Raw genomic sequence first — 24970 nt, 5'->3', positions numbered from 1 at the left:
AAAATTAATTAGAGATACAAGGCCAGGGAAATGACCTTATTAGTAGGCCTACTGTAACAAACCATAATCTCATAATCTTTTGAAGAATCAAATGAGATTTCTAATATGGATCACAGGAGTTTCCTAAGGGAAATACAGTACAGGGACATATATATAGTGCTGTATATATAATGTATACAATGGCCATATGTATATGGATTTACAGTCACAAGCTTTGCCACCATCTTTTCTAATATTTGTGTACCTCATCCCATTGTATACATGAATATAATGTATATCACATTAATTGTATACATCATACATTGTAGACATTAATACAGTACCATTATATACATTAATATTCTTTTGGTTCCTTACATATTTAATCTACAACTCCTAATCTTTTGAAATAAAAAATAATAAGTAACTTTCCAACTGTTTTATAATCAGCATATACAGTCAAAACAAGTATGGGCTTAAAAAATTAAGTAGATTCTAATGATTCCAATCACATCTATTCCTTTTGTTGCCATTAAGTTTGCCCAAGTTTTAAGGGAGCTCTATATTTATAAAAATACCTGGCATCGGAAAAAGTAGAATCCAGAAATACAGGCATTTATAGGTATTTTAGAGTTATAAATCAAATAGCTGCCCTTTTAGGACTTTTTAAAGGGTTTTAAGCCAAATCTTACATTTCTGATACTTCCTTTGGAGTAAAATTAACGTTTAGGTAGAATACTCACCACAGATGTTTTGGGAATTTTAAGTCTATAAAAGGTCTATTGCATGTGGAATTATTGGTCTTTATTAGGGCTCTTTTTCACACTGAGACTTGAACAACATGGCCAACCCACTCACACATTGGGCCATCTTATTAATCAAGAAGAAGACATTCAGTAATTTTCACACTGTGAGGTCTATTCTTGATCTGTCATTCCCACAGTGAAGGAGGAGCTATGGTACAGTATTTATGGAAAAATCACTTTTAAAAAATTTATAAAAAGGGTAGCATGAAATAAACAGGGACCAGTGGATCTCTGATGTATGAAATTAATGCTCCTCAAACAGAAAGATACAGATACCTACTTTTTAAAAGGATGCATTTCAACTGAAATCCATCCTCAGATGCATGAATCACCTTTCTGGCATATTCTAAAAGTACGGATGCTTTGTGGAATGGCTTATTAGTATCAGGTACATAACAAAACCATTTCTATTTGTATCTTTGTAAACTAATTTGTACTCAGATAACAATGTTTTAGAAGACCATAATTATAAGCTGCACAAAACATTTTAAATTTCAGCCCAGAAAACTAAACAATGATGTTGTATTGCTGTAAAATGCCTTTCCACTAGTAATACTGGAGAATGAAACTTTTTTTGACATCTTCTGTAAGAGAAGCAAGGCTTCAAGGCCCAGTGAGTCTAGGAAATGCTCCTACCGGAGTCCTTCTGAGGGAGTCATGGTACCTATTCAAACACTGAAGGCTCTGATGAGATCTACAGCCCCAAGCCTTCTTCCACCTTGATTTTACCCCATTTCCGAAAGACAGATGACCGAAGCACGTTTCTATCTTTGTGATAAGAACACTCCCAGAAACTTGTGAGCCATGTAATACTCCAGGAAAGCCTAACCTGGGTAATTTGTAGACATTAGGAACACAATTCAAAAGTCAAAATTGACACACAGTATCTTTCCATTATACCTTTAAAATACACAACTGATCTTCCTTTCCAATAATTTTTTAAATTACTTGTTACTGTCTTTGATGGTTTGATCAATCTTACGTTCTTATAGCTGGTGGACTGAACAACTTCATTGAAGACAACAGTATGAAATGTAGCAACCATTGTTAATTCCTATCATTTTGTTTTGGGGTCACATATCATTTTTATTGTTTTTGTTTTTGTCTTCACTGCTGTTGTTTTGTTAGTTTTTCTCCTCTTTAAAATAAAAAAAGAAACCATTTTGACAACTCTTACCTAAAAACGAAGTCGGATTTATCTATCTCCGCTCCACAGCGAGAGTTATTCAGAATTCCCCCATTTCCAACCACGGCACACTGATTATAAGGGTATTCCACAAAAGGCTGGGACTAGCAGAAGAAAGTGAAACTGCCATGAAATACCACTGGTTTAATAACCACAAACATCACCAGCTTAATTATAATAACTTTTCACACATGCTTTGGAGAAGAAAACAAACGAAAAGAAGCAGTACTTAAAAAGGGAAAAAAAAGTAACAGGATCAATTTATTAGGACGTAATAAAAAGATATCATGTAAATGTTTCATTTCTATTGAAAGGAACAAATGTTATGTAATATACAATAAAATAATCTTATAAACATATTTGTATACAAAGTATATCTTATAAATATAATAAAAGAAGAATGGCAAAACTCAACATAGCACCTTTTAAACAAACAAGGACTTTTTCTTAGCAAAGAAAGAGAGGAAAATAATGAAATTAGAAAGTAGCATTAAATCTTTTACTCTCAGCCATAAAATTAATAGGTAATTTAGCAGAAGTTTCCTGTGTGTTTTAAGTAGTTGGACCTTCAGGCTCCGTAATGGAATCAGATTTACGCTTGCCATCTCTGCAAATGACCAGTCAGTGTGCTTCAGGGTGGCTGACCAACTCAGGTGACATATTTCAAATTAATTTCTGTGGCCTGAATATTTTTCATTTCCTTCTAGGGCTCCTCCTAGTGTACCCCAAAAGGTTTCTCTTTTCCCCCAATTTCTCTGCAGTTTGAAATACAACTTTCCAACTTGATAGTGCACTTTGCCTTTTCTGATTGTGCCCCCGAAATAATAATACATCCTTGAGCCCACAGGAAGGTGCCAGCTCATACCCCACAGCGATGAGATCCCAATTCACCTAGTTTGTCTTCATTGTGAAAATGTAAATCCTCAAGGACAGAAAGGGTGCGTCTTAGCTTTTCATTTCCCTACCCCTCTCTCCATGTATAGCAGAGTGCAGAGTACCCAGTGAGCTTTTAATAAGCACTGCTGTTCCAAAAGTCTCCCCAGCCCCATTCCAGCAGTGCGCTGAGCTGCTTGAATAGGCTGCAAGACCCAACTGGGTGACATTCAGGAATTTCACATGCAGCAGTTATACCGCTGGTAACTTGAACTTGGCCGTGGTGTAGGTATTTAAACCAACGAAAGTGGCAGAGGCTGTAAAATCAAGGCACATCCCTCCCCAAAGCTAGTTCACCAGCACCACTGGCAACAACTCAGGGCTGGTATTCTGAGGAGCCCAGAACCCCGGCACACCCGGGAACCACTGTCTGCCACCTGCTCCCCACGCCGCACTTGGGAGATGTCCAACGAGCACAGAACTCTGTGTCAGAACTTCCCCCAACAGGCGTGTCTTTGGAAGGCAACAGTCCTATGATGCTTCCTGTGGGGGAGGCGTTGTTCTCACTGCGTGATTTATTAGCACATTTAAGCCACACAACCACCTTCGGAGTATTCCAGGGCTGAGAAACAGAGCCACAAGTGTAAGCAACAGCTACAGAGAGGCAGAGCTGGGCTATGAACCCAGGAAGTTTGCTCAAGAGGACCCGCTCGGCATTGTGTAACCACTACACTATCCAGTTTCTTACTAGTCCTTGGATTAAAATGGTAACTTCATTCTATCCCGTATTTTCTTTAATATCCACACTGCCCTTCTTACGTCTGTTTTTTAAATGAGTCGTTTTCAGATACTTCAGGGTATTTCATGTCAAGGAACTTCTAGCTCAGGATGTCGTCTGACAGTGTTTACTCAGTGGTACTACAATTCTGAATTTTATCGATAGGGCAGACTGCAAAAATGCAAATATGCTCTTTACAGTACAATGGAAAGGATTACTGAGGGAAGCATATCTCAAATTAAGCACTCAAAGTAATGAATGTTTTCTCTGGTTTCTTGGTCAACTAGGGGGAAGCAGCCATATGTTTTGGGATCGCATGTTCAGTAGGAGTTGAAATAAATTACAAACCCCAAAGTTCCCTAAAATAAACTTCCCAAGAAAAATGTAAATTTGCACAGCTCAATTGCCTGCTCATTGCTCGCTCTGGCTGAAAATCAACTTTGTTGTCTTGTTCTTCAAATAACTTTGCAAAGTTTTTGGGAGAAGTTACTTTGCACTGTTTAATCAAAAGTATTTATTGCAATCAGCTGTATGCCTGGCTGGTCCAGGCAGCTGTGTGTGAGGGAGTGGAACAGGGTGGACAGGCAGGAAGCAAGGTGCGAAAGAAGTCAACTCCACTGTAGGCCCCATCCATGGAAGCTGAAGGTTAGGGCCACTTAGAAAGTGACATGGCATTGCAATTGGGACTGTATTGCTTGTGACTGTATTTTTCCCCATTTTAAAAAATCAGTATAAATTTAGACGATAGATGCAGACATTAACTGCATGCAGAATTATCAATGCTGTGTGTGGTGGATTAACTAATGGTCAACTTGTGACACGAGCTAACTGAATGAGTGTGGTGCTGGGTGTGGAGGGCCCACCTGAGGACTGTTGCCACAGTATATAAGGAGAACTGAAGGGGAAGGATATTGTGCTGGTGGTCCTCCTGGAGAAGCTTATCATGTTGGTTTTCCTGATATGAACTCAGCTGTTCTCATCATGGGAGGAGCTCCGGTCCTTGCTGTTGCTGAGGATGGCTGCAGTTCTTTTCGGGGATGCTCTGGTCCTTACCTTGTGCACTGTTTCCTGGCTCCAGTGCAGATCCCTTAGCCTGGTGGCCCTGATCCTTCATCCTGCTGGTACAGACTATATAGTTTTCACCACTGGCCTTTGGGCCTTCCCAGTGCGGATCCCTGATGAAGACTTGCATGAGACATTGCTGTGGGCTCTAGCCCTCCAGTTGGACTCATGGAGGGTATTGCTTTGGGCTCTCTATGTCTTCAGCTGGACTTGTGCTGGACATTACTGTGTGAGCCAGGCCCTCAGCTGGATTCTTTGGGTCTCTAGTGTGTGGACAGTTGTCTTGCACTCTTCTGTATTTGACTTTTTGGATGAATATTATAACATAATCCTATAAATTATGTGTCCTGTATTAAATGTAGTCCCTCGCAAACCCTGACTACAACACTATGTTAAGTTTTTCTGGGGCCAGGGATGTAGCTCAGCGGCATAGCACCTGCCTGGCAAGTATGAGGTCGTGAGTTTGATTTCCAGTACAAAAACAAAACCAAAAATAAGTTTTCCTTTTTGCCAAGTAAGAGACAGAATAGATATGGCCCCTGTGTGCTGGTCGCCAAAATCCAGATATACACACACCAGCAAAGACAGCTCTCCAAGGCCTTTTGTGGTAGGGAATGGAGATTTTTTTGTTATTATCTTCACAATTATTCGTAATTCGATGCATCATGAAAACACCTTATGAGGGTTATTTTCTTAAATAAACTTTATTGATGTACAATTACCTTTAATAAACTGCATTCATTCTATTGATCATTTCAAAAGACCAAACTTGGTCTTTTAAATATCCTTGACTATTGATCATTTTGTTATTTTTGTCTCTTTTTCCTTCCAGACAATGTGAAGTATTTTTTCTCTATCATTTTATTTCTCATTTATTCTCAGTAAATTTTTCTTCCTTTGAATTGTAATGCCAAAAAAAAAAAACCCACTGAAACAATTTACATGAGCAGCAGTAAGTTCAAAGAAATCAAAAGCCCAACCAAAGGGAATTAATCATAAGAATCTAACTTTCTACAGTCAGCAAACTGCATATATACTATGATCCCATTTTTTTACCATATTGACTTGGCCTATTTGCCTTTTTTACTGGGGATGAAACCTAGAACCTCATTCACGCTAGGCACATGCTTTACTGTGGAGCTCCCTCCCCAGGAGCTTGGTTGCTTTTAAACAGATGATGTTAAAATGCCTGGGAGTATATATCTATATGTAACAGTTGTTCTTCATGACAAAAAAATTTTCAAACTTGGATTAGGCAAAAAGTCTCTCTTCACCGTGTGAAGCAGTAGTATAGCATCTCATGACTTTTTCATGTAACAGCACGTAATGGTTGGATATATGTACTGAAGAATGTTCTAGGAGCGTGGGATACATCAGCGAATGTAGATGATAATAATCCCTGTATTATGGATGTTATATTTATTGGCCACAGATTTTACATAGTTACTTCCCAAGATAAGCTTATATTCACAAGTCCCAGGGATCACAATGCAGATTCCAACTGGCTAATTACCTCCAAAGAAGAGTCTGGAAGGCTCAAAGACCAGAACAGCCCATCATTTAAACTATAAATGTCCTTCCCTACACAGCCACACCTCATTAAAATTGCCTTTTTAGGGGCTGGGGGTTGTACCTCCCAGAAAATTCATATGGTATGCATGAGACCCCGGGTTTGATCCCCAGAATAGAAAATAAAGGTAAATAAATAAAAATTCCCTTCTAAAAAATGGTCCACAGTACACATTTTATGCAATGTAATAAACTATGATAGTTTTAAAATCATTGATTGATTGATTCATTCATTCCTGTAAATTACAATGTAAGGCGAGAGGAAAGCTACAATAAACATTTACTCACCACCGGAAACATTTGAAAAATGCTCTCCCTAATTGGGATTTCTTTTTTACTTTCCACTTCATAACTCATGTTAGTTCCAACTGGAGTGTTATTTTGCGAAACCACGAAGTTTTGAACAGCATCACAACAGGAAGCAAGTTTTGCTCTGCAATGGGGAAGAATAGAAGTGAGCCGAGGAATAAAACTAAGAAGCCGAAAAGAGCAACCACAGTGGACACGGTGAAAGGGGATTCTGGGAAGAGTAGAGGATGAAAAGAAAAGATGCATTATGTACACGTACAAACTCCCACAATAACTGTAAACCTTGCATACTGCAAACATCTACTAATTAAAAACACTGCTTTTAAAAAATAAGATTCTGCCATATTGACTTTCAAGAGGAAGATAAATCACTTTCCATGATGACAGTTTTATCTCAATTCTAACGAGCCCTGGATGGCAGGGTGGGGATGTGGCAAGGTGGAATAGCAGAGCCCGTTAAACGGATTCAGAGAGGGATTGTTTCACAGAGAGAAAATGCTCATGACCATCACAGTGGTAAGTATAAAAGCAGCCTCATAATGATATTGATATAACATTAAAGAGAAAAACAAGAGATTGCACTGTAGTAATTGCATCTGATTCATGATTTTCACTTTGTGTAGTTTTAATTGCCCCGAATCAACTAGGTCTGAGGATATCACTATTTGTCTTGACTTTTTCAAGAGAAAGAGACCATATTCGCATGATTTTTATTATAGTTTACTATGGTCTTGTTAAAACAGCTTCTGTTATAGTGGCATAACTTTTGTTATAACTGTTCTGTTTTATGACTAGTTATTGCTGTGAAGCTTTTACTGTGACTAACTTATAAATTAAACTGGCTATGAAAGTAGGAGAAAAGACACTGTATGTAAGGTTCAGTATTGTTTGCAGTTTCAGGCATCCAAGGCAGTTCTGGAACATAATATTCCCTGAGAATATGTGAGCGGCTACTGTATAATTATTTCATAATAATTACAAAAATACAGAAACTAAATTGAGAGGAGCATTACAGTCACCAAAACAATATATACTGATTTATTCAGAGACAAGTGCAGTGAAAAGAATCATTCATACAGTGACTTTTAAGCGAATTTACAGTTATACAAAGCCCAGCACAATGTAAATTAGCAGCAAGTTGTATTTCAAAATTATTACTGTAGGATGAAAAATTAATATGAGAATGCGGATCCGGGAAAGGCTTTCAGAGGTCTTCTGAGTTAGTCTTCAGCCAGTGTCAGGGTCATTGTCAAACTATTTAGAATTTATATTTTGTTTTTGCAAATCTCCAGGGATATAGACTCTGAAACATCTCTTGATAATTATTCCAGGGTCTAATTGACCTCGAAGTCAGGAGATTCTTCCACTGCACCACTAAACTATTTCTTCTTAATTTAAATCCTTTTCCATAGTGTTTTCAGAGACTCTTTTCACAAACGCGTGTCATGTGATTGAACATGGTAATTAAGCACTTGATTAACCTTTCAATCTTAGAAGAGTTTGCAGAATTTCTTCACTTAAATTTTCCTAAGAGGACCGGTTTTTCATTATTTTAATCACCCTGTTTCTCTTTAAACTTTGAGTTATTTCTCCATATTACTTAAAAAGTATGTATGTAAACTGAATCCAACTGCAGGACAGGAGACAATGAATAGTCAGTAAGAAACGACCAGTTAGAGTTCTAAAAAATGGGTCCTTTTCCATCCACACTTGTTTTTGAAGGACACAGTCCTGTGCATGTTCCTATTGAATTTGGTGCTTTTGAGAAAGCACAATGCTCTAATTTGCCATGTGCACTTTAAATTCAGTCTTCGTGAATTCCAATCATTCTCAGTCTCAACTGACTGCAAAAAAGTCAAGGTGATATTATTTGTATCCCAAAGCCAAGGTTTTCAAAAATGCTTCTTATCAGTTAACAGAGTTCATAAAAGTGGTATATTCTTATTAACTGAATTCTATTACCAGCTTATTATTTCTTTTTGTATTTGAGGACTTGCCATTTCTAAAAGATAGTTTATGGAGATTAACAAAAGAAAACGAAATGGTGTGTAGTCAAAAACATGTGGTTAGGTAGTTTTTAATTATAAATTTAATTTGGTAACAATTCATGTAATACACTACAGACTCAGAAATCCTTGTGTGTTTATCATTTTAAATGTCTGTCACATCCAGGATTTTGAGAGAACGCAATGCTTAAAATGTCTAAGGATATTCAGTGCTTAAAAGAATACCGCACCCCAAAAAACACTACCAAGATTTTCTCTTGTGCTTTTCTTACTAATAGTTTTTTTCTGAAATCATATTTTTAAAACATATCATTATGGCTTTCAGACCTGCAGGATATTTGAAGAAATGAACAATGAGGACTTAAATAACCACCAGTTTTGACAATTTTTTATCAGATATACCCTGTTGTGAATCTATCAATCCATTAGTGTTGTAGTTGCTGCAAATCGAAGTAACTGCAGGTCTCACTGCACTCCATTTCCACTTCTGCTACCAGCTCCTGGTTTGTCCCTAAGGCTGGGTTATCTGTGGTTATTTTTCACCACAGTTTGGTTTTGCCTGTTACAGAATATCAACAGAACCATACAGTGTATATGCTTTTGGGTAAGAATTTTGCTCACTTACGATAAATGTTTTGTGATTGAGCTATGCTGTATATCCAGTTTATTCCTTTTTCTTACTGGGATGGATGTGTGGATGTGCCAGAGGTGGTTTAGCCATCTGGCTTACACATTCTAGAAAAGGGCTATTGAAAGTCAACATGAAACACCTAATCCTAACTGTACGTAATAATCTCCTCGGTTAAGTGTCAGCATAATAATCCACATCATTTCTGAAGCCTGCCTTTAGTCACAGACAAACGGGGCTCTTGTACTCCATGGCAGAATGATAAATGCATGCTCTCTGTCACTTCCTAGCTCATCTCTGTAGCAGAGTAATAAGGAGCCAGTGGTGAAATACAACTGATCTGCTTATAATGACAAAAATGCTGTTAATGGATTTTTAAAATCTGTTATTCCATTTCTGTCACCCTTGACAAAGAGCCAGTTCTGATCTGTGGTCACTCCAAAGACATGTTCACAATAATGAGTGTGGCAATTCTTCCCACCTTGTGAGAAAAAGAAGACATCAAGGAATAGTATTCTATTGGCGTTAACTAGAAAACCTGCCATCTCTGTGATAATGAACTGTCTACACTGCAATTTCACTCTCCACAACAGTGAATGTCACAACCATTTCAGCAGGATCCCGAGTCCCACTCTGCTGGAGCACTGTGAACCTTCTAGGGTATCTGAACAGCCACTACCCTATTTGTTTCCCCTCACAGGCAGGGACGTAGACAGTACAATGATTCCCGTTTTAGACACGAGAAAACGGGTTGTGAAGCGCTAAGTGACTTGATACAGAAATGAAGGTTGTAAACAACTGAAACCTGGGTTCTGTGACATTCAAGTCTCTAGTCCGAGCTAGAGTGTTGAAGTCCAAAGAAAATGTTGTCAGTGAAGCCTCTTCCTTTGGCTTCACTTTTGCTTTCCAAAATGGTACCATGACTCACACAGTAAGGATTGGAACCTTGCTGCACAGCTGCCCAGGTAAATGGAAGGCTACCCTACAATTCAGGTACATTAAATACTTCCCACTCCACTCTCTCCACGTATTACTAAAATATTGGAGCTCTTGCTTTTACACGGAGTATGTACAGGCTTCTCTGTGGGACCAGAGCTATCAGATGATGTGGTCAATATGCCCTAAAGTCTTGCTGTGGCCCACCTGCAGCAACTTCCTTCACACAACCCAGTTTTAAAAGGGAATATATGTTTTCTACCCACTGCACGGAGGCGCAAAATTCAGAAGAGTTCACATCCTTTAAAAAATGCTCAACTTTTAAGGAGTAGTTTGCTCCCTGAAGAATCCAGCTTAACACATGTAGCTTTGATCTATAAAAATGGAATCTGAAAACATACAAACCCACCTTTGGATCACAGGTGGTCAAATGAAGATACTTTTGACAAGAGGGTATTTGTTAAGATTCTGGGAATTTCTTTTTTCTTTTTTTTTCACCATAAACACATTTAATTTAATTTAATTTTACTTTGCTTTATTTTATTATTTTATTACTGGCTTAAACTCCCAGGTCAAAATTCTCCTCTGATTCTAAATGGAATGCTTCCTGGATTTCCATGAAATGTTAATGACTCCTTAAGGCATCAGCGGGCAGAACAACACAGGACACTCTGAATACTAACGACCTACAGGCCCGAGCGTGTGGCTCCCAGCTATTACTTCTGTTTATTAAGCTCCCTGAGATTCCCCAATGAGATGTGGGCCATTTGGGGTGAGGGAAAGACTGCATGTACCTTCTAAGTATTAACAAAGAGCTGCATCCCCAGGCTTCGTTCATTCTCTGCGGTGCTAATGAGGGTCCTAGCAAAAGGAGTTTGAAAATATGAGCACTGGCAGAAATGCAAAGGACTTCCAACCATTTCTAACAAAATAGGTCAGTGTTGTTCAGCTTCACCAGAGCCACATCGCACCTAGGCCAGGTGTACACCAACTGCTTCTCTCCTGTTGGTGCCACTATCTTTTCCTCTCATTTAAATTCATAATGAACAGGAATTTATTGGATGCCCCTCTCTTTGTCCCCTTCCTCTGGCCCCATCCTACATGATACAGTTCACTGACTGATCAAGAACACCTAACATTTAGTGCAATCTCACAATGTACTAAATATTTGCTACAGATTCTCACATGTAAGCTTTAAAATAACTCTAAAATATTGGTGCAAAGAACCATTCTACAGATGAGGACAACTCAGGCTTACAAAATTGAGATCACAGATCACATTTCCATTCATTCACTCACTCATGTATTTAGCACCAATTAAATACTGAGAATCATGAGAGGTGCCATATACACATTGGTGAATAAAACAGTCATCATCTTTGCCTTCATGGTGTTTATGATAGAGTAGGAAAAATTACAAGGACAAATTTTAAGGTACTTAAGTGGCAAAAACCAGAACCTAAAACCCATAATCTATAATCCACTCTAAAGCAGGCCTTATATAGGATCATGAGGTGCAATGCTCCCTACAAAAGATTTTGGAGGAACGAGCATGTGTGAAATGTTTTGGTTTGAACTACCACATCCTAAATCTGAACACATTTTTCTAGAATCCTCAAGTTCATAGTTGAAAGCACTTCTTAAACAATATAATAAGAAAGTGCATGGGATCAAAGGGGCTTAGCACTACTATTTATGGCACGTTGTGCAGAAATCCCCTGCTCAGCATCCATGCATAGTTACCAGGCCACATGCATTTAGCTGTAGGAGCTGAGACATGAGGAAGCCTGGAGACAAGGAGTAATTCAGCACTGGAGGTAGAAACCAGGCATTACTTTCAGGAGCCATTTCAGGCATGCTGAAGATTTGCAGGTCTTTAATTGTCTCATTATAACTCAGCTGTGTGCACTGGCTTATCAAAACTCACATGTGATCTAGAATTGCATCCTTTAAAGAATAATGTCAAGGAGGACAAAAAGAGAAATTCTCAGACAATACTCAGTGCCTGGGTCTGTTGTGGAAGCTTTGCGTTCAAAGGCCTGTTGACAAACTGGGGCTCGTCTGGAAGGAGTAGATTAAAATTCATGATGGATGGAGAACTAGTAATGTCCAGACTGTGGAAGAACATGTTTAGGGGATTCAACAGCTGTCTTCAAGTCTTAAAGGACTATAATGTGAAGGAAGAACTAGAGTTAACTTGTGTAGCTGCAAGAGACAGAGCTAGGAATGTTACAGACCGAATGCTCATACCTCTCCAACGTGCATAGGCTGAAATTCTAACCCCCATGGGAAGGATTTAGGAGACAGGGTGTTCGGGAGGCTGAGGACTAGGTGAGGTCCTGAGAGGGGAGCCCTGATGAATGTGAGATGACAGTGAGAAGCTGGCTGTCTGCCACCTAGAACAAGGACCTCATCCAACTTATGAGCCCAGCCCTGGCATCCTGAGCTTGGACTTCCAGACTCCAGAACTGTCAGGATTAAGTGTTGCATAATTAAGCCATCCTGTCCATGGTATTATGCTGTAGAAACCCAAGCTGACTAAGACCAGGGTCAATACTCAGGGCAATTCAGCTCACATTTATTAGGTATTCAGCAGGTGATGTTCATGGCCCAAAGCCATGAGAATTATGACTCACAAATTACGAACAAATGTAAGCAGTCTTTCGCTATCATTTCAATGTAACATTGGCTGAAGTAAGAAAAGATTATGATAGGGGCAGGTGGGATTAGGGGAAACCCGAGTAAAGGCAGTACCAGTACAATACCCAACATGCTGGAGGCTTTCGATAAATATTTCCTTGATGAATGAACCAGCCCACGCTTAGAAATAGTTCCTTGGGTAGCAGAGGAGGGAGAGGAGCCCCAGAGCACAGAGAAGAAAGCTGGCTTGAAAGTGACTGTAAGGCCCCGACAAGAGGGCCTCCCAATTAAAGAGGAGTTGACACTAAGCAAGTCATCTTAGTGTGCAAAGGAGAGGGGCGCAGATTTGTGATGCATTTAGTAGGTGAAAAGAACAAAGATAAAGGATAAATAAAGGCTGCTCGGGGATAAAATATGGCTGAGTGGTGAGGGCCTTTTTCTGGATTCCTCCAAAGCTCAACACCGCCAGCAGAACTCATTCATTTCTCAAATACTCATCAAGAGCATCTCGTGTCCAGGCACAGTTCTTGGCACAGGGAACAAACAAGGAATATATGAGGCCCTGACCTTGCCCCCCTCTCACATCTGGGACAGCACAACTTAGAAGGGAAGTAGAACACAAGAGAAGCTTCAAAGCAAAGCAATAAAGGTGATTAATAGTTGTTTTGTTATTGTTGTTGTTTTTGAGATAAGGTCTCACTGTGTAGTTCAGGCTGGCCCTGAACTCAGTGTGTGGCCCAGGCTGGCCTCCAATTCACAGTGATCCTCCAGCCTCAGCCTCCAGAGTGCTGTGATAACAGCGTGCATTACCACGCCCAGCTTCTAATTAATAGTGTTTAACTATGGGGAAAACGTCAGCCAAAGAAAGGAATCTTTTCTCTATGGGGGTCATTAAACCAAGGAAAAGAAAATCAATAGAGGTTTATGTAAGCAAGGGCAATTTGCCACCCCCATTCTGAGAGTCACAGAAAATATTGTATTCACAATATTCTGCAAAGGGAATAGAAAACTATTTAATTAACCCAGAATTTTTTTCTTAATTTCAATTTTTATATTATGTTAACTATATAAGAGAGGTAAAATAGTCAAAGACCAAGAGCCAACTAAAACTGGAGAAACCAAGGAGGAAAAAGGAAACACTGTCATACCATGAGACAAGAAGAGAAATAAGAGATAAACACATAAAAGGGAAATGGCAAGAAATCCCTGAGAAAAAGAGAAGAGAGGAAGACAGAAGTTAAAAAATGGTTATGCACAAACATCAGGGATATAGAGAGATATGAAACATACAGAGAGAAATGCAGACATTCATGTTATTACACAGAAGCACAGGTTTACATAGGAGGAAGACCAGGAAGACAAACACAAGCTAGCAACCAAGTAAAAACATAAGAAGAAACATGTTAAGCTTGAGGCCTACATACTGGTGAGTAGATACGTGCCACTCTTCCTAAGCACATTCATATTAACTTATGTAATCCTCATAACAGCCCCTTAAGGGAAAAACTATTGTCACTATTGTTATTGCCAGTTTGCAGATGTAGAAACTGAATCAGAGAGGTGAAGTGACTTGCATGAGGCTACTTGGCTGGTAAGTGATATGACTGGGATTGAACTCGGCAGTCCAGTCAGTGTCTGGGTGTCCCTAATGCTGTCCTTAATTCCATCTACATGTTGCCTTAGATATGCACAAAGAAGCCGTAAGAGAGACAAACAGCAGAAGTCCGTAAATAGTCCATCCAGCCACTGTACAAGACATGTGGGATAACTGTAACCATTGTGGAAAAATATATCTATATCTTGAGATACTTTAAATTAAAAAACTATTGGTACATTTTAGATATACATAATAATCACATTCACCATAGGGAATTTGTATTTGTACATATCTTGCACCTTCTTTTTTTCCCTATTCCATTCCCCTCCCTTCAACCCCTCTCTTCCCCTCTTTGTCTGCAAAGGCTTTGTTTCCATTTTTTCCTTCTATTCTCTTTTTTTCTTGTCCCTTCCTTCATTCACCCTCCTCCCTTCCTTGTTTCTCTTCCCGTTTGAACATTTTCTTCCCATTTCACAAGATCTATCATACATTTTAGTCCTTACTCACACTTTCAGTCTCACACTAGAGAAACAATGTAGTATTTAAACACATGTGTCTGATTTATTTCACTTGAGTATGGTCTCAGTGTACATCCATTTAGTTAGTAATGTCTCAAGGTTTTCCCTCTTTACGGAAGAGTAGTACTCTACTGTATAAAAAATAAAAACCCACATCTTCTTTAACCATTCATCAGTTGATGGGCATTTGGGCTGTTTCCAAGATTTAGTATTACAAACTGTTCTGCTGTAAACATAGGTGTGAGAACAGTACTGCAGTATGATGCTTTTAACTCTTTTGGGAAGATATTAAGAAGGGGAATAGCTGGGTGGAATGGAACCTCTCATTTTAGTTTTCTGGGGAATTTCCACACTGATTTCCACAGTGGTTACACCAATCTACACTCCCACCAGCAGTGGAGGAGGGTTCATTTCCCCCACAGACAGCCAAGATTTGTTATTGGTTAATTTCTTTACAGTAGCAACATTTCTAGAGTGAGCTGGAATCTCAGCATTGCTTTAATTTGCATCTCTCAAATGACCAGTGATGTTGAACAGTTTTTCATGTATTTATTTGCCATTTCTACTTCATCTGGAAAGTGTCTGTCCATTTCAGATGCCAATTTTTGGATTGGGTCTTTAAATTTCAGGGTCTGATTTTTTTGAGTTCTTTATATATTCTAGATATTAGTCCTTTGTCTGAGGGACAGTGAGCAAAACCTTTTTCCCTTCTGGTTGTCTCTTCATTCTGTTGGTGGCTTGTTTTGCTGTGCAAAAGCATTTTATTATGATGAGATCCCAGTTGTTGATTCTTTGTAATATTTCCCTTATAGTCTGGGTTTTGTTCATAAAGTCTGCTTACACCAATGTCCTCAAGAGTTTTACCTATTCTCTCTTCCAGCAGATTTAGTGTTTCTGTTTTAATATTTAGATCTTTGACCCATTTCAATTTTAGTTTAGTGCATGGTGAAGGATAGGGATCTAGTTTTAATCTTCAGCATGTGGAAAGCCAGATTGTCTAGCACCATGGATTAAAGAGGCTACATTTCTTCCAGTGAAGGTGTTTGGCTCCTTTTGTGATCAGGTATTTTTAAACCATATTGAATTTTCACATTTACATGCATAACAAAAGAGGAAAATTGTACAAATCCTTCCCATATAGGGGCCAGAAAAAACCCAGCCTGATACAACTTAAGAGCTGAAAGTTGGAAACTACGGTTCTAGAAACAAAAGCTAAGGTCAAGACTTCCTCTCTGGACAATGGACTGATGGGGCTGGGATGATTCAAGCCAAGGTGGAGACCAGGGTAGCAGTTAGGGGACCAGGAAAAGTAAACAAATTTGAAACATATTTGGGGGGACATTGGCAAGACTTTGAAGTGACAGCCCAAGAGAAAATGAGCAGGCAGCTGAAACTTGGGGCTGTAAGAGTGAGAAAGCAAATTAGGCTGTGAATTAAACAAGCCAGCTTCTGTAGTCCCTGAGATAAGAAGGTGGAACACATGGGCTGCCTGGGTGAGACCAGTGCAAGCAAAGATGGAAATTTGTCTGACTGCAAGCTGACCCTAAACTTCATTATACCCCATTATGGTTCATTTCCATGCTAACATCTCTACTCAGAGAGGAGAACACAACACATTTCTAAGAACATTTTGAACAGTGTGCAGACTCACATCTGCAGAGAAACTAAACTCCATCCTGTAAACTAAACTATCCTCCATCTTTTGGATAAAACTCATGACTAATTAAAGACATTCCTCTGAAACCTCATAAAAGTGAAGAGTGCTTTTTGGTAGATGCTGCTCTGTCTATAGAGTTGCTGGCCCTGGGTCTATGGAGTAGCCAACCTCTCTTTTTCCTGGAGCTATCTATGCACAGCTAGTGTGTTTCTGTCCCAAAACAAACTGTCATTTTACTCTCACTTTAAAACTAGTCTGTGTTTGATTTCTGTCTAATGTGGCTATGAACCATGCTAGCTGATGACATTTTCTCTTACTTTCTTTTGTTAAGGGGTTGGATAGATCTTCTTTATGAAAGCTATGACTCCTTTAGCTTTTCTTCTCCTCAAGCAAAAATCCACTTTATTTTAATCTCCAACTAAAGCTTTTGCCTGTAAATTTTCATTATTACTGAGGCAAGGACCCACACTAGTTAGTGATAGAACTGTTAATATTTCATGACTGGAAATTAAAAAGAAAATGAAGATGGTGAGGATCAACCTCAGATTTCTGACTGGGGCCCTTAGGAGGGGGCAATGCCTCCAGGAAGTGGCCTAGACAGAAGAGGGCGGGGCAATGGTCTGCTGACAGTGAAGGTGGTAACCTGGTATAGCTTTAATTTCCTGTAAGACACGGACAGGAAAAAGGGGGTCACATTGCAGGAGTGGAATTGGAAGGCAGGTTGTAAGAGAAGGTTGAGAAGTCTTTAAAAACAGGGCAGGACAGAGATTCAACCATATGACTAGCTCCTGATGCCTTTGGAATAAGCACAAAGCTAGCATGGCACTGACCTCTGCAGGATCCATGGTGCTCCAGTTGTGAGACTGTCCCTGCCTTCTCAAAACTGTTAAGTTAAACTCAATTGTGAATTATATAAGTGTGCAAAAGCAAGTTCTAAAAATACAAAATCAGCTGCTAAATGAATGTTAAGATTTCTGACCAAAAAAAAAAAAAAAAGTAAGAAGAAAGAAGAAAAAAAAAAAAAAAAAAAGAAAGAAAAAACAAATCCAGGTCATTGCCCTTATCACTTAACGTGTGAACAGAAAGTAAAGAAGTCATTTATACCAAACTTTTATTGACAGACTTTATACTTCTATTTAGAATTTTTCAGGGAAGGGAAAAAGAAAACTGAGAAACTTTGGGGTTTTTCCACAGACACTGTCTGGCAACGTATTGGAGATCCTGAATTAGCACTCTAATCCCACGAAAGAGTTTTGTAATTCTAATGCTGAATAGTCTTATGTGTAGTTATACCAATATACCACTCTGAACCATTTCTTCCAGGAAATGTTCCCAGTGTATTTTGTATTGATGTCACTTTCTTTTATAAAAGGTTTTATTTGTTCATAAACTTCAAGTTACTAAACCAAGTACTCATTGCATAGTCAAAGGGCTTTGTGGATTCTAGGTGGGAATCTGCATCTGTCCGGGTGAAGGGCTAGGTAGGCAGACTGTATTTATGGTCATTTAATGAGCCTGGTCCACATACATAAGCATGCCCTAAGTGCTCCTAGAAAGCCACTCTCATCTCCGGCATTCTTCCAGGACAGCTTCCATCACTCATAGAATTCATCATCTTCACTTTTGGCTTCAGCTCCAAACTCGGCTTCTATATTTGCCTGAACTCTAGGAACGATATACTTATGTTCCTGCTTCTGACCTCTGGCTTCCTTCCAAACTTTTAATCTCTGCCCTCAGGATTTGCTTTAGCAGAATCACAGAAAGGAATTATCCATTCTCTCCCTGGACCTGCTATTCTTTAGTCCCAATTATGGGCTAAATAAACTGAGAAATGGCAGGATGCCCCTAATTCTTGACTCTACCTCTAATCAGGCTGATTAATTTTCAGGCAGTGCAGAGTCATTTCTGATTAGATCTCAGAGGATGGTTTTGGCCTGCCATCTTGAAAGGTAGGGACAAGCCACAGACTGTTCACATAACTGTAAATCCTTTCCTATTGAAAATAATGCTCTGTAGGATTGTAACTTAGCAAGTTGAAGCTGAATACTGAATGCTCTGGTGACCTATTTTCCATCATGAAAAGATCAAAAAAAGTTCAAATGGAACAAATTAAATAGGAAGTGTTGGTCCTTGCCACTTGCATGGTATAATCCATATGAAATGATCACAAAAGCAAAACTGGGATATATATGTGTTTATACCTCTCCTTAGGCAGAGATTGGAAGTGATACTATTACAGCTTTACTGTTGAATTATAGACTTCCTATGTTTATTATTAGTACTGACAGTTTAAACTACTTTTAGAAAACATTAATTTGTAAGCTAGCAAAATTATATTAAGCTGGACAAAATAACTTATGTAGTGATATTCTAAAAGATAACAACAGCTTATTATTATGCATTTTATGTGGTGCATATTTATAAAAACTTTAGAGGCAATAGTATCTCCATTTTGCCAATAATGAGATTGGCTAGGAGAAGTGGCTGAGCCTAATAATAACGATGATGATGCCACCAATAGCCAATATAGGCAAAATGGTACCTTGAAGATGTTCCAGTGAGAGTTTGTTCAGTCACAGAGGAGACCATATCTAATACACAGTCATACCCTTTCATCCATGGTTTGGCTTTCTGAGGTTTCAGTTACTTATACTTAATGATAGTCTGAAAATATTAAATAAAAAAATCCAGAAATAAATAATTCATAAATTTTAAATTGCATGACATCCTAGGAGTAGGGTGAAATCTCACACTGTTCTGTCTAGGGTGCGAATCATCCCTCTTTGCAAGGTATCCATGTAGTATACACTACCTGCTTGCCAGTTACTTAGCAGCCATCTGTGTTGCCAGATCAACTGTCATGGCATTACAGTGCTTGTGTTCGAGTAACCCTTACTTTACTTAACAATGGCCCCAAAGTACAAGAGTAGTGGTTCTCATATTTTTATTAAAGCATGTGGTTATAGTTATTCTATTGATTATTAATTACTATTGTTAATCTCTCATGAAGCCTAATTCATAAATTGAACTTTATCGTAAGTATGTGTGTATATATGTATGTATGTACAGAAAAAAACATAGTGTATACAGGACTTGGTACCATCTGTGGTTCTAGAAATTCGCTGAGAGTCTTAGAACATATTCCTCAAGGATAAGAGGAACTACTGAAAAATTAAAAACTATGGGTAATTTTTAAAAGTCAACAACAAGACACATAGTGAAACTTAAATCTGAAGCTAGGCTCCTGATCCTAGACACTAATATACATCCTCACATCCCTATTTCCAATACTGAGCCTTGATCTATTTTCAAAGTCCTGTAGGGAGGTTCATTGTTTCTCTGGGTGAAGATATTTTCCAATCGTTATTTTCCACTCCACAAAATATGTGGATCACAAATCAACAAAGTGTATAAATGGAATAATCACATACACAGAGTGAAAGTGTATACTTGTGACCAGTGTCATGAAGGCAAATTTCAGGATAATACAGCAGCCATAACCTTATCAGGTTACTCAGGAGCAGCTTCCCTGAGAACAGACAGCTGATTTGGGAAGTAGAAGATCAATATTCCTTACCCAAGGAAGAAAGTGCAGTCAGAAGGCAGAGCACTGTCAAGGTTTAGTGATTGAAGCAAGTACAACAGATCTGGTGAAGTAATAGAACAATTCAGGACAGCAAACAGAACTGGGGGGTGGTATGTAGTGAGGCTAGAGTAGTTTCCAGGGAGCACAGGGTCCTGTGGGATTTTTCTCTCAAGTGCAATGATAAGACACCAGAGGTTTTAGCAGAAGTGGAAGTAGCAGAGTAACCAAAGGCTGTAGTCCGATTTGCATTTTTAAAACCCCTCTGGCTATTGTGCAAGAGATGGAGGAGAAGGATGCAGCATGGTGCACTATGTGAAAGACACAGGATAAGCCAAAGGTGATAGAAGAGGGTGAGTCTAGGTGATTTCTTCCAGGGTTTGGCTGGGTAGTGGAGCAGAAAGTACCCTTGAGTAGGGAAGAAGTAAAATAAACATTAAAATGGAAATGCCAGGCTGACACGGTGTAATGGTAGATACATTGTGTCAACCTGAGAAGTTTAGAAGTTCAACTAAGACAGCAGGGAGCCAGGGTCCTTACTTTGTAAACACCCTGAGCTTGTGGAAGAGGACGGCACTGAGATGGTGTGGGCAAGCAGCCAGCATACAGTATAAGGGAGGAAAAGAAGCTTTGCCTCCTCTTTTGCTCTTGATGCTTTTGCTGTCTTCTGCTGCCCTGAAGTGTTGCCCCCGTGCCAAGCCACCCTGCTTTCAAGCCAGTTGATTACAGACTGAAACCTCCACAAACTGTGAGCTAAATAAACCTTCCCTCCCTTAATTTGGGGTGTCAGGTATTTTGTCGCAGCAACAGGTAAAGTAACTAAGACACAGCGGGACTTTGAAATCAAAAGGCTCAAAATGAAAGCATGTTTCAAACCAAAGTGTATTCTAAAGAACACAGTGATCTAAGAGCTCCAGAGGTTTACAGGGATTCCAAAGCCAGAAAACATCTCATTTCAGCCCCAAAAGATCAGAAGAATCAATGGCTTCAAGTCACCACCTTTTCTGAGCAACTCTGAATGTTTAGGGTAAAACAAGAGTTATCTACAAGACAGCACAAGCTGCCTGGAACATTGGAGAAATTCCAGCAACTCTTATCAGTTCACGTGATTAGCAGGCTGGCACCAAGCTGTCAGATAGGACAGAGGGATTGATGGTTCTCCTTCAGTTGACCTTCAGGTCATCCATGGCACTAATCATCCAGTGGAATTTTATCCTTAAATTCCCAGATCTCTGACAACATTAGGATCTGTACATTGAGAATTAGACAGTCAGGTATGACTGTACAGAAGAAGTAAAGTAAAAATCATACCATCAGGTATATAGTCAGGTGTAAGTTTAGTTAGCAACAATGGAGGACAGAGAATTCAAGGCATTGCAGCAGTCACATAAGCCGCACGCCACCATCTTGCCACTTTCTCTTTTCCTTTGGAATTCCTGGGTGCTCCTTGCCCCTACCACACCCAGCACCTTTCCTTTAGACTGTTCTGCTGGGGTCCTCCCTCCAAGTCTTCTCCACTTTGCATCTGGCCCAGTGCAGGAGAGGCCTCGGGCCAAATCCTTGCATTCCAGACCGCTGGCTTAATCATTCCTCATGTGTGATCACAGAAGGAACAGTGGGTAAAATGGCCAAATGTCTCCCATGATCAAAGCTCGGGATTTTTTCTAGTACTATACCCATGAAAGGTGCATTTAATTTTCAGTTATGGCACCGTCACTTACAAGGTGAAACTCAAATCCCAAGGCCCCACATAACATGCCATCAGCTGCCTGAAAATCACCTGTGCATTCTTCCTTTGGGTTAACTTATAAATGTGCTCACCCAGCCTTATCTCCATCCCTGCTTCTCCACTCTTCTTGCCTGAATTCCTCCTGTTCAAACTCAGCTCCTGGGCTGGGGATTTAGCTCAGTGGCAAAAGCGCTTGCCTGGCAAGCGCAAGGTCGTGAGTTCGGTTCCCGGTACCGGAGAAAAACCAAACTCAGCTCCTTCCTTCCTTCCTGCAACCTTTACAATCCCATGTCTCAAGAATCTGCTTCCCCTCGAGCATCAATAGCAATCCACGGGTTTACACCGCATGTTTTGTTTTTATGCGTACTGGGGAAGTAGCTCGGAGCCTTTACAGGGAGTTATATCTCCAGTCATTGAATTTGGGGATTTGTGGGTTTCCTTTTTTTGAGATAGGGTTCTGTTAACTTGCTAAATTTCTCTGGCTGTAACTGAATTTGCAAATCTCCTACCTCAACTCCCTAGAGCCTGGTGTTACAGGTAGGCACCACCACTCCCATCTTATACTTGGGCTTTTACTGATACTTATCTATCCTTATGTATATGTCACCATAAAGGCTAAAGGTCTCTGAGCGAAAGTTCTGTATCTCAATAACACCAAGAGAAGGGAAGAACATAAAGTTCACTAACAATATATATATATATATATATGTTTTTTCTGTGTATGTATTATATGTTCATTACAGACACACTGATTGATTAATTTACCTTGTTGTGCATATAAACAGCTTGGGTAACTTCTCCATTGTTCTTAATACACATCAGGAATAGGGATCACAATTCTCTTCTGCCATCATTACCTCGTTTATGCAACAGAGGAAGAAGGGCCTCAGAGATGCTCAAGACAAGCTCTTACTTTACAGAAGAAGAAACAGAGGGCTGGAGACTTCCTCAGAGTCATTAGCCAAGCACTAGGAAAGTTAAAGCTGAATCCCACACTGTCAGAGCTTTGTCTCCTAGCCCCCTTGAATGTGAGCTGTTCAGAGAGTGCAGAAAAGCTCATATCTTGCTTTCCTGCCCTCAGGCTTCCTCTTCCTCTACCTTCCTCATCACTATAATTTTCTTCAATCTCCCTATAGAGATTTCATATTTATATTTGCATAATAACAGAAATACCTCCACTGGATAACACTGGATAATGTAAGCACTGATTTAACGTATGTACTGCTAAATTTGAACAATGACTACAATAGTGGGTAGGATTACCTTCCTGCCAAAGTCCTACACGCAGAACCAAAGAACTTGAAAGAGGGGTAAGTATAGAAATAGCACCCTGTACGAGGCAGACCCTCAGTAACAGGGTGCCTAAGCTCTAAAGGGAAAGGAGAAAAGGGAGAATGGGAAGGAAAAATCAGTCAGTACTGAGCAACCTGCCCAGATGGAATAGAAAAAACAACAGTTTTAGAAAACTATATCATTCTAAAGTGGATGGAAAATAGAAGCTGTAGAATAGTACTCACACTTCCCAGTTTCCAACTTAGCATACAGTATAATAATCAAAGCTGTGTGGTGCTGGCATCAGCATAGACAGTTCAGTGGAAATGAGTCGAAAGCCCAGAAATAAACCCTCATATTTATGGTAAGTTAATTGTTCATGAGGCTATAAAGACAATCTACTGCAAAGAATAGTCTTCTGAACAAATGGTGGTAGGATAAGCATATATTCACTTTATTCCCTACCTTATATCACATACAATATTTCAAACTGGATCACAGATTCAAATGTAAAACCTATAATTATAAACTCTTTAAAGAAAATATAGAGTTAAATCATAATCTTCAGCTAGGGAATGTTTTCTTATAACAGCACAAGGGACAAAATATACACTATATTGGATTCCATTAAAATTTCAAAGTTTTGTGCTTCTAAGTACATGATTAAAAAAATGCAAAGCAATCTCATGGGAGAAAATACTTGCAAACCATAAATCTAATAGGATACTGGTGTTCAAAATATATAAAGAACATTTACAAGTACACAAAGTGACCGAGTCCAATTTTAAAATGAGAAAAGAACTGGAATAGATATTTCTCCAAAGAGGATGTAAACATAGCCAATAAGTACATGAAAAGATACTGAGCAACATTAATCACTACGGAAATGCAAATCAAAACCATAGTAAGATGCCATTTTACTATGGGATAACAACAATTTTGTAAAGGACAATAACAAATATGGTGAGGATGCGGACAAATTAGCGACTTTACACATTATTGCTATCACGACTGTAAAATGATCCAGTCAGCAAGAACACACTTTGGAAGTTCCTTAAAATGTGAAACATGGGGTTCCATATGGCCCAGGAATTCTATTCCCGGGTGTACAAGAGAAATGAAAACATGCCCACAAATAAACACAAATGTTCAGAAAAAGGATTATTCATAATAACCAAAAACAGAAACAAATAAAATGTTCATCACACAATGAAAGGTAAACAAAATATGCGTATTCAATACAACAGGATGTTTTCTGACAACATGAAGGAATGAATTACTGACATGTTACAAGAGGTGAATTTTGTAGACACTCCGATAAGTGAAAGAAGTCACTGCAGTTGCCCTATGTACTGGGATGTTGTACAGTGCTTAAGCAATGTAGTGTATTGATGAAAATATTGCAGGTAGTGTGACAGGGAAAAGAGGACTAAAAAGGCAGGGTAGCTTTGGAAGACCCTTATCTGACAAGGGCACATAATGCAATATAGCTGATATGAAGCACGACTTGGGAGATAAGTTTTGAAATAGAATTCAGAAGACCAGTGAATCCCATCTGATTTCAATGCATTTTTATGGCAAAGCTTCTATTCGGAAATGTAAGGAGGGGACCCAGTCCCTAATGCACAAGAGCTAGTTTCTATTATTAAGTACAGCAGAAGTAATGACATGGTGTGGCTTTTGTTGCTTTTCCAAATGCACAGTCACGCGGGATGGCATGACAAATAGAGGATGCTATGACAGGATATTAACAGTGACAAACTGTCTCTTGATGCAAAGGAAATGAGGAAAAGAGGCTTTTTCACTCTGACAACTGACCCAAAGCAGTGATCATAAACTACA

At 39.2% G+C, this 24970-nt stretch overlaps 1 protein-coding gene across 1 annotated transcript in view; it reads right to left on the bottom strand.

Moving 5' to 3' along the window:
* Window positions 1-24970, bottom strand: part of St8sia6 (ST8 alpha-N-acetyl-neuraminide alpha-2,8-sialyltransferase 6) — a gene marked incomplete at its 5' end in the record, with an annotated part of 121834 nt that overhangs the window by 5201 nt on the left and 91663 nt on the right. Inside the window, 2 exon segments of the mRNA XM_013515560.1 lie at window positions 1963-2075; window positions 6542-6686. Coding sequence (XP_013371014.1) covers window positions 1963-2075; window positions 6542-6686 — 258 coding nt within the window.

This window comes from Chinchilla lanigera, unplaced genomic scaffold (genome assembly GCF_000276665.1).
Source record: "Chinchilla lanigera isolate Chin_1 unplaced genomic scaffold, ChiLan1.0 scaffold00028, whole genome shotgun sequence".
Classification (NCBI taxonomy): Eukaryota; Metazoa; Chordata; class Mammalia; order Rodentia; family Chinchillidae; genus Chinchilla; species Chinchilla lanigera.
Note: the sequence above shows the minus strand (reverse complement) of the source record. Positions and strands in the feature narration are given on the sequence as shown.